This window comes from Scyliorhinus canicula, chromosome 4 (genome assembly GCF_902713615.1).
Source record: "Scyliorhinus canicula chromosome 4, sScyCan1.1, whole genome shotgun sequence".
In the NCBI taxonomy this organism is placed as follows: Eukaryota; Metazoa; Chordata; class Chondrichthyes; order Carcharhiniformes; family Scyliorhinidae; genus Scyliorhinus; species Scyliorhinus canicula.
The window spans coordinates 515,753-525,968 of NC_052149.1; the positions used below are offsets into that span (position 1 = coordinate 515,753).

The 10,216-nt window shown below is 56.6% G+C and overlaps 1 protein-coding gene across 1 annotated transcript in view; it reads right to left on the reverse strand.

Annotated features, from left to right (window-relative positions):
• The window catches only part of olfm3a (olfactomedin 3a), a 78,276-nt gene extending 71,568 nt beyond the window's left edge, over positions 1–6,708 (reverse strand). The window contains exons 1-2 of the mRNA XM_038793574.1: positions 6,588–6,708; positions 2,494–2,637 (exon numbers count right to left, since the gene is read on the reverse strand). Of these exons, the coding sequence (XP_038649502.1) occupies positions 2,494–2,637; positions 6,588–6,614 (171 nt within the window). The 5' untranslated portion in view covers positions 6,615–6,708. The remainder of the gene's footprint in view (positions 1–2,493; positions 2,638–6,587) is intronic.
• Between the last annotated feature and the right edge of the window lie 3,508 nt (positions 6,709–10,216).

Consider the following 10,216-nt stretch of genomic DNA (forward strand, 5'->3'; position numbering starts at 1 on the left):
CAATCATGTCCCCTCAGAATCATGTACCCTCACAGTCATGTACCCTCAGAATCATGTACCCTCACAATCATGTACCCTCACAATCGTATACCCTCACAATCATGTACCCTCACAATCGTATACCCTCACAATCATGTACCCTCACAATCGTATACCCTCACAATTGTAAACCCACGATTATTAGGCAGAAGAGGCCAGTTATCTTGACTTCGGTCATTGGTAAGGTTTTAGAATCCATTATTAAAAATGAGGTTGCGGAGTACTTGGAAGTGCATGATAGAGTAGGACTGAGTAAGCATGGCTTCGTCAAGGGGAGGTCATGTCTGACAAATCTGTTTGAGTTCTTTGAGGAAGTGACAAGGAAGTTAGACAAAGGAGAACCAATGGACATGACTTATTTAGATTTCCAGAAGGCCTTTGACAAGGTGCCACATAGGAGACTGTTAAATAAGTTAAGACCCATGGTGTTAAGGGTAAGATCCTGGCATGGATAGAGGATTGGCTGACTGGCAGAAGGCAGAGTGGTCTCTTTTGGTGTCAGGCTGCGGAGAATCCCGCCCAGGATCTATGCACATTTGGAAGTGAATGGTCTTATTAGGGACAGGCAGCGTGGTTTTGCACGAGGGAGGTCATGTCTCACTAATTTACTTGAAGTTTTTGAGGAGGTGACAAAAATGATTGACGAGGGAAGGGCTGTGGATGTTCGTCTACATGGACTTTAGTAAAGCACCTGAAAAGGTCCCTCATGGCAGCCTGGTGCAAAAGATTACATCACATGGGGTCAGGGGTGAACTAGCTGGATGGATCCAGACCTGGCCTGGCCAATAGGAGACAGAGGGTAGCAGTGGAAGGGTGTTTTTCCAAATGGAGGTCTGTAACTAGTGGTGTTCCGCAGGGTTCGGTACTGGGACCTCTGCTGTTTGTAATATATATAAATGACTTGGAAGAAAACGTAGTGGGTCTGATTAGCAAGTGTGCGGATGATACTAAGATTGCAGGAGTTGTGGATAGTGATGAAGATTGTCAGAGTATACAACAGGATATAGATAGGCAAAATTGGGCAGAGAAATGGCAGATGGAATTTAACCCAGACAAATGCGAGTTGATGCATTTTGGTAGATCCAATTCAGGTGGGAGCTATAAAATAAATGGCAGAACCATCAGGAGCAGAGAGACACAGAGAGATCTGGGCGTGCAGGTCCACAGATCCTTAAAAGTGGCAGCACAGGTGGAAATGGTGGTAAAGAAAGCATATGGCACGCTTGCCTTCATAGGGCGGGGTATCGAGTATAAATCTCGAACATTATGTTACAATTATATAGAACGTTGGATAAGCCACATTTGGAATACTGTGTCCAATTCTGGTCACCGCACTACCAGAAGGACGTGGAGGCTTTGGAGAGAGTACAGAAAAGGTTTACCAGGATGTTACCTGGTATGGAGGGTATTAGTTATGAGGAGAGATTGACTAAACTGGGATTGTTCTCCCTAGAGAGACGGAGGCTGAGGGGCGACCTGATAGCAGTTTATAAAATTATTAGCATTATAGATAGGGTGAACAGTTGGAGGTTGAGTGGAGATGTGTGAGGGAAGTCTTTTTACAGAGCGTGGTGGTGGCCTGGAATGCCTGGTTGAGGCAGATATGTTAGTGACCTTGAAGACTTATCTGGATAGGCACATGAACAGACGGAGTATAGAAGGATACAGGCGGTTGGTCTAGATAGGACACGGTATCTGCGCAGGCTGGGAGGGCCGAAGGGCCTGTTCCTGTGCTGTATTGTTCTTTGTTCTCCTCGAGTCTGCGCAGATTTCCTCCGGGTGCTCCGGTTTCCTCCCACAATCCAATGATGTGCAGGCTAGGTGGGGTTACGGGTATAGGGATGGAGGAGAGGGCTGAGGTAGGTTGCTGGTTCTGAGGGTCAGTGCAGACATGATGGGCCGAAAGGTCTCCTTCTACACCATAGGGATTCTATTTGAATTCTGTACACATTCAATGTGAGTTGGAGGTGTTCGCTATAATTTCCAGCCCCTAGGTTCACTGTGCCTGACAGGCCTTAGACAGAAAACATTCCCCGTCCCCTCCCCCATCCCCAAAGATAATTGCTTTCAAACAACCACAATCTGTGTTGAATGGAGTAGCAAAATTCACTGCAGTGCCTCACCAAGGTTCCTTAGGCAGCACCTTCCAAACCCATGACCACCACTATCTAGAAGGACAAGAGCAGCAGATACCTGGGACCCCCACCACCTGGAGGTTCCCCTCCAAGTCACTCACCACCCTGACTGGGAAATATATCGGCCGTTCCTTCACTGTCGCTGGGGCAACATCCTGGGACCACCTCCTTAACAGCACAGTGGGCGTACCTACACATCAGGGACTGCAGCAGTTCAATAAGGCAGCTCACCATCACCCGCTGAAGAGTAATTAGGGATGGGCAATAAATGCCTAACCAGCGATGCCCACAGCCTATAAATCAATAAAAGAATATTTACCTTCTCCAGTAGCTGTCGGAGTTGCCTGCTCCGAGCATCCCTTGAACACAGATTCTGCTCAGGAGCCACCACTGTACAAATGCATCGGCCATCGGCATCCTGGGCTGAGCTGTACACTTGCCAACCATCCTTAGGATTGATGGCCTGAGGGAACAAAGGATAAAGGTTGGAGAAACTGTACCAAAATTCAACATTCCTCATAATGCTGTTAATATTTCATTTAATTCCTGAAGAGTTCATAGGAGCCATTCAGCCCCTCGTTCTGTGAGATCCTGGTCTATCTGTCGATGAACTCCACAATTTTCCAGTTCCCGAAATACTCTTTACCCAAAAGGAATCTTTCTGTAGTTTTTGAGAGTTTGCTAATGTTGGAAAATATGAGACATCAAATTTGGAGTTATTAGATTAATAATGATTTTCATATGAAGTTGGGATTAAACATTAAAAACATTCGACAAAGATTCAAGAACTTTATGAACATAGAACATAGAACGATACAGCGCAGTACAGGCCCTTCGGCCCTCGATGTTGCACCGACATGGGAAGTCAAAAACTAAAGGCCATCTAACCTACACTATGCCCTTATCATCCATATGCTTATCCAATAAACTTTTAAATGCCCTCAATGTTGGCGAGTTCACTACTGTTGCAGGTAGGGCATTCCACGGCCTCACCACTCTGCGTAAAAAACCTACCTCTGACGTCTGTCCTATATCTATTACCCCTCAATTTAAGGCTATGTCCCCTCGTGCTAGCCACCTCCATCCGCGGGAGAAGGCTCTCGCTGTCCACCCTATCTAACCCTCTGATCATTTTGTAAATTAAATTAAAACAGAAAATGCTGGATAAATGCAGCAGGTCTGGCAGCATCTGTGGAGAGAATGAGAGGCTGGATTCTCCGCTTGCCGACAGCAGAATCGTGAAACACGGTTGGGCAGAGAATAGATTCCGACGCCGAAATCGCGGTAGACACCGGTTCGACGCCAAATCGGGATTCTCCGGCACCCCCCAAAATGGTGTAAATGCGGCATTCACCGCACAGCCTGAAAGTACAATAGACAGATCATTATCAGCCCTGACGGCCGATACTCCCGCGTCCGATGGGCCGAGTTCACGACAGCGTGGCTCACTTGTGGTTATAAAACCGTGAACCTGGCGCCCTGGCTGCTGAGCGAGAGAGAGGAGGTAGGAAACGGTTTGGAGTGATTGTGGGCACCGGTCGTGCTGGCAACGCGGAGGGGGGGGGGGGGGGGGGGGGGGGCCCTGGGCAGGGCCGGGGGAGGGGAGGTAGGATATGGTGTGGAGTGACTGCGTGCTGCCGGCTTGGAAACACGTTGGCCTTTCACCCCCTGCAGGCAATGGCATTCAGATACCAACCCGCGATGCTGGCTGCCGTGGTGATGGCCGCAGCCCTGCGAGATACCCTGCAGCCATGTGAGCAAAGGCTGCTCAGAGAGGCGGCGGAGGCTGCAGCAGCAAAGGGGCGGGCTGCAGAGGGGCAGGCTGCAGAGGGGCGGGCTGCAGAGGGGCAGGCTGCAGAGGGGCGGGCTGCACAGGACCAGGCTGCAGAGGGGCAGGCTGCAGAGGGGCGGGCTGCACAGGACCAGGCTGCAGAGGGGCAGGCTGCAGAGGAGCAGGCTGCAGAGGGGCAGGCTGCACAGGACCAGGCTGCAGAGGGGCAGGCTGCAGAGGAGCAGGCTGCAGAGGGGCAGGCTGCAGAGGGGCAGGCTGCAGAGGGGCGGGCTGCACAGGACCAGGCTGCAGAGGGGCAGGCTGCAGAGGGGCAGGCTGCAGAGTGGTGGGCTGCAGAGCGGTGGGCTGCAGAGGGGCGGGCTGCACAGGACCAGGCTGCAGAGGGGCAGGCTGCAGAGGGGCAGGCTGCAGAGGGGTGGGCTGCAGAGGGGTGGGCTGCAGTGGAGCGGGCTGCAGAGGGGCAGGCTGCAGTGGGGTGTGATGCAGAGCGGTGGGCTGCAGAGGGGCAGGCTGCAGAGGGGCAGGCTGCAGAGGGGCAGGCTGCAGAGGGGCAGGCTGCAGAGGGGCGGGCTGCAGAGGGGCCGGTTGCAGTGGGGCAGGCTGCAGAGGAGCGGGCTGCAGAGGGGCAGGCTGCAGAGGGGCAGGCTGCAGAGGAGCGGGCTGCAGAGGGGCAGGCTGCAGAGGGGTGGGCTGCAGAGGGGTGGGCTGCAGAGGGGCAGGCTGCAGAGGGGCAGGCTGCAGAGGGGTGGGCTGCAGAGGGGTGGGCAGCAGAGCGGTGGGCTGCAGCGGGGCGGGCTGCAGAGGAGCAGGCTGCAGAGGGGCGGGCTGCAGAGGGGTGTGCTGCAGAGGGGCAGGCTGCAGAGGAACGGGCTGCAGAGGGGTGGGCTGCAGTTGGGCGGGCTGCAGAGGACCGGGCTGCAGAGGAGCGGGCTGCAGAGGGGTGGGCTGCAGAGGAGTGGGCTGCAGAGGGACCGGCTGCAGAGGGGTGGGCTGCAGAGGGGCAGGCTGCAGAGGGGCAGGCTGCAGAGGGGCAGGCTGCAGAGGGGTGGGCTGCAGTCGGGTGGGCTGCACAGGACCGGGCTGCAGAGGAGCGGGCTGCAGAGGGGTGGGCTGCAGAGGGGTGTGCTGCAGAGGGGTGGGCTGTACAGGAGCGGGCTGCAGAGGGGTGGGCTGCAGAGGGGTGTGCTGCAGAGGGGTGGGCTGCAGAGGAGCAGGCTGCAGAGGAGCGGGCTGCAGAGGAGCGGGCTGCAGAGGGGTGGGCTGCAGAGGGGTGGGCTGCAGCGTTGCGGGCTGCAGAGAAGCGGGCTGCAGAGGAGCGGGCTGCCGAGAAGCGGGCTGCAGAGGGGTGGGCTGCAGCGTTGCGGGCTGCAGAGGGCCGGGCTGCAGAGGGCCGGGCTGCAGAGGGGTGGGCTGCAGCATTGCGGGCTGCAGAGGAGCGGGCTGCAGAAGGGCGGGCTGCAGGGGAGCGGGCTGCAGAGGAGCGGGCTGCAGAGGGGTGGGCTGCAGAGGGGTGTGCTGCAGCGTTGCGGGCTGCAGAGAAGCGGGCTGCAGAGGGGTGGGCTGCAGAGGGGTGTGCTGCAGAGGAGCAGACTGCAGAGGGGCGGGCTGCAGAGGGTGTGCTGCAGAGGAGTGGGCAGCCATGTCCTGGGCCATGGCCCCAGCCTGCACAGAATGACCCAGGCCTTGCACACGCTGACCCATATCCAACACCGTTGCCCCCATTGCCGCCACCGCTGATGCCACCCATGTGGTGTCGGCCTGGGTGGCACGCATGACCGGCACCACTCCCTGCTAGTGGATGCGGATGGACTCCTCCACCTGCCCCTGCAGCTGCTGGAAGCTGGCCATCATCTCCTCCTCTAGTCCCTGGCTGTCTGACTGCCCGGCACTGTGGGTGGGACTGGATGTTCCAGGAGCCCGGGACCAGTCTGGGTGGCAGCTGGTTCCTGGGGCCGGGCTGCCCTCCACCATCCGGCCTCTCGGCTGCTCCGACCTCTACCTCCTGCACCGGACTGACTGTGTGGTGTGCGGCAGATACGGTCCCAGGAGCCTCTTCACTAATTTGCCCAACCGAGGTGAGTGTCTCTGAGGTGGTGGAGGGTGTTGGAGACAGCAATGATGGAAAATCAGTGTCCTCCTCCGGCCCGAGCTCCAGGGTGTCCTGAGTCTCGGGCTGCGGGGGTGGGGGTGGGGGGGGGGGGGGGGGGGGGGTGGGGGGGTGTGGGTGGGGGGGGGGGGGGGCTGGTGTTCCGGCTGCTCTCTCCGTCAGTGCTCGGCTGCCTGGGAGTCGCCGGCTCTGGCTGGAGCCATGGGGCCCCGGATGGGGGTAGGGTAAGGGGGTGAAGGGTGTGGGGTGGGGGGGGGGGGGGGTGGTGATGGGGGGAGGGATGTGGGGGGCTGGTGTGGGGTGGGAGGTGAGAGCAGGCTTTTGAAGCAGACCAAGGCAGGCCAGCAGCACGGTTCAATTCCCATAACAGCCTCCCTGAACAGGCGTCGGAATGTGGCGACTAGGGGCTTTTCACAGTAACTTCATTTGAAGCCTACTCGTGACAATAAGCGATTTTCATTTCATTTAATTTCACTTGTGTCATGAGGATCCACAACTAGGCAGAGGGTCTCACAGGTCTGTCTGCCCGGCCGCCGACCATGTCCAGTGGCCTCTGCTTGGGCACGGTGAGGGGCCGCAGGTCTGGTGCTCCCGCTCCGGTCTTCTCTCGCTCCCAGCGGTTATTTGCAGCCTTTTTCTGGGGGGTCTAGGACAACTCATCGCCAGCCCAACGCATCGCCAGCCCAACTCATCGCCAGCCCAACGCATCGCCGCCGACTCATCGCCGCCGACTCATCGCCAGCCCAACTCATCGCCAGCCAACTCATCGCCAGCCAACTCATCGCCAGCCCAACTCATCGCCAGCCCAACTCATCGCCAGCCCAACTCATCGCCAGCCCAACTCATCGCCAGCCCAACTCATCGCCAGCCCAACTCATCGCCAGCCCAACTCATCGCCAGCCCAACTCATCGCCAGCCCAACTCATCGCCAGCCCAACTCATCGCCAGCCCAACTCATCGCCAGCCCAACTCATCGCCAGCCCAACTCATCGCCAGCCCAACTCATCGCCAGCCCAACTCATCGCCAGCCCAACTCATCGCCAGCCCAACTCATCGCCAGCCCAACCCATCGCCAGCCCAACTCATCGCCAGCCCAACTCATCGCCAGCCCAACTCATCGCCAGCCCAACACATCGCCAGCCCAACTCATCGCCGCCGACTCATCGACGCCGACTCATCGCCAGCCCAACTCATCGCCAGCCCAACTCATCGCCAGCCCAACTCATCGCCAGCCCAACTCATCGCCAGCCCAACTCATCGCCAGCTCAACTCATCGCCAGCCCAACTCATCGCCAGCCCAACTCATCGCCAGCCCAACTCATCGCCAGCCCAACTCATCGCCAGCCAACTCATCGCCGCCGTCTCATCGCCAGCCAACTCATCGCCAGCCCAACTCATCGCCAGCCCAACTCATCGCCAGGCCAACTCATCGCCAGCCCAACTCATCGCCAGCCCAACTCATCGCCAGCCCAACTCATCGCCAGCCCAACTCATCGCCAGCCCAACTCATCGCCAGCCCAACTCATCGCCAGCCCAATAAAAACAGTACAGTCAACAGACTTCTTAACAGCGCTCTGGAGTGAATGGAATCTATTTAAACAATTTAAACCTATAGAAAACAAAGGACATTTTACATATTTTTCAGTAAATTGACTCTATTTAAAAAGTGCCCAATATAAAAACGATTGTATTTAACCAGAGACGGACGGAAAACACAATACAAAAAACAGTAACTTACAATTAACTGCGTCTATTTCAATAGAGCCCTACAGTAAACAGTCAACTGACCAAATCTGAACCTAATCAATTTCACATTTGTCGCGCACATGTTCCATAACCCTGGTGTTTGTCAATTTCAGCTATTCAGACGAAAAGCACAAAATTATATATGGCAGGTGCGAATATACATTGAGCAACTTTGTGAGTTGCAAAGTGCACTCTGGTACAAGTCAGCTGATTGTCAAGTCAAGTCAAGCCACTGGTTTCATGCTAATAAGTTTCTTTGAGATGCCACGATTGATAACCCTATGCAGGTGTGTGTGTGTGGATGCGTTTGCGTGGATAGATGTGGGAGGATTATCATGTTAATAAATATATATGCAGATAGCATTCGTTTCTAACATCACAGACAGCAGTAGGCCATTCCTACTCATCCTAGCTGTGCATTTCATTTCAGCACATGACCATTAAGAGCCCCTTTATTCACATTTAAAGAAGAAAATCTGGGAACAGCCTCAAAATAATTATGTTGTGTAATGGACATAAGTAAGGACAAGCTTTTTTCTACAAAGCACCGTTAGTATTTCGCCAAACCTTGCAGTGTGACAGAAATCTTTTTCCGTCCGTCTCTGGTTAAAGTTGCTCAATGTCGCACCTGCCACATATAATTTTGTGCTTTTCGTCTGAATAGCTGAAATCACTCCAGAGCGCTGTTAAGAAGTCTGTTGGTTTAAATAGATTCCATTCACGCCAGAGCGCTGTTAAGAAGTCTGTTGACTGTACTGTTTTTATTGGGCTGGCGATGAGTTGGGCTGGCGATGAGTTGGGCTGGCGATGAGTTGGGCTGGTGATGAGTTGGGCTGGCGATGAGTTGGGCTGGCGATGAGTTGGGCTGGCGATGAGTTGGGCTGGCGATGAGTTGGGCTGGCGATGAGTTGGGCTGGCGATGAGTTGGGCTGGCGATGAGTTGGGCTGGCGATGAGTTGGGCTGGCGATGAGTTGGGCTGGCGATGAGTTGGGCTGGCGATGAGTTGGGCTGGCGATGAGTCGGCGGCGATGAGTTGGGCTGGCGATGAGTCGGCGGCGATGAGTCGGCGGCGATGAGTTGGGCTGGCGATGAGTTGGGCTGGCGATGAGTTGGGCTGGCGATGAGTTGGGCTGGCGATGAGTTGGGCTGGTGATGAGTTGGGCTGGCGATGAGTGGGCTGGCGATGAGTTGGGCTGGCGATGAGTTGGGCTGGCGATGAGTTGGGCTGGCGATGAGTTGGGCTGGCGATGAGTTGGGCTGGCGATGAGTTGGGCTGGCGATGAGTTGGGCTGGCGATGAGTTGGGCTGGCGATGAGTTGGGCTGGCGATGAGTTGGGCTGGCGATGAGTCGGCGGCGATGAGTTGGGCTGGCGATGAGTCGGCGGCGATGAGTCGGCGGCGATGAGTTGGGCTGGCGATGAGTTGGGCTGGCGATGAGTTGGGCTGGCGATGAGTTGGGCTGGCGATGAGTTGGGCTGGCGATGAGTCGGCGGCGATGAGTTGGGCTGGCGATGAGTTGGGCTGGCGATGAGTTGGGCTGGCGATGAGTTGGGCTGGCGATGAGTTGGGCTGGCGATGAGTTGGGCTGGCGATGAGTTGGGCTGGCGATGAGTTGGGCTGGCGATGAGTTGGGCTGGCGATGAGTTGGGCTGGCGATGGGTTGGGCTGGCGATGAGTTGGGCTGGCGATGAGTTGGGCTGGCGATGAGTCGGCGGCGATGAGTTGGGCTGGCGATGAGTCGGCGGCGATGAGTTGGGCTGGCGATGAGTCGGCGGCGATGAGTCGGCGGCGATGAGTTGGGCTGGCGATGAGTTGGGCTGGCGATGAGTTGGGCTGGCGATGAGTTGGGCTGGCGATGAGTTGGGCTGGCGATGAGTTGGGCTGGCGATGAGTTGGGCTGGCGATGAGTTGGGCTGGCGATGAGTTGGGCTGGTGATGAGTTGGGCTGGCGATGAGTTGGGCTGGCGATGAGTTGGGCTGGCGATGAGTTGGGCTGGCGATGAGTTGGGCTGGCGATGAGTCGGCGGCGATGAGTCGGCGGCGATGAGTCGGCGGCGATGAGTTGTCCCATTCCCTTCCTGGGGGGGGGGGCAAAACACAAACAATGACAGTGTTAGACGTTCCGACGCATTCAGCCCAGGGGTTAGGTAGATGATGGCATCAGTGACCATGGCACCCGGCCATTGCAGCTGGCATGGGTGCTGGCATGGGTGCTGGCATGGGTGCTGGCATGGGTGCTGGCATGGGTGCTGGCATGTGGGGCAGGGTGGGGGTCCGGTCAGAGGGTCCGGGTTACGGGTGTGTGGGGACGGTCAGGGCACAGCACTGACTCACCCTGGCCGCCCTGAGGAGGATCTGGTTGCCAGTCCAGATGACATTGCCCATGGTGCTGACCA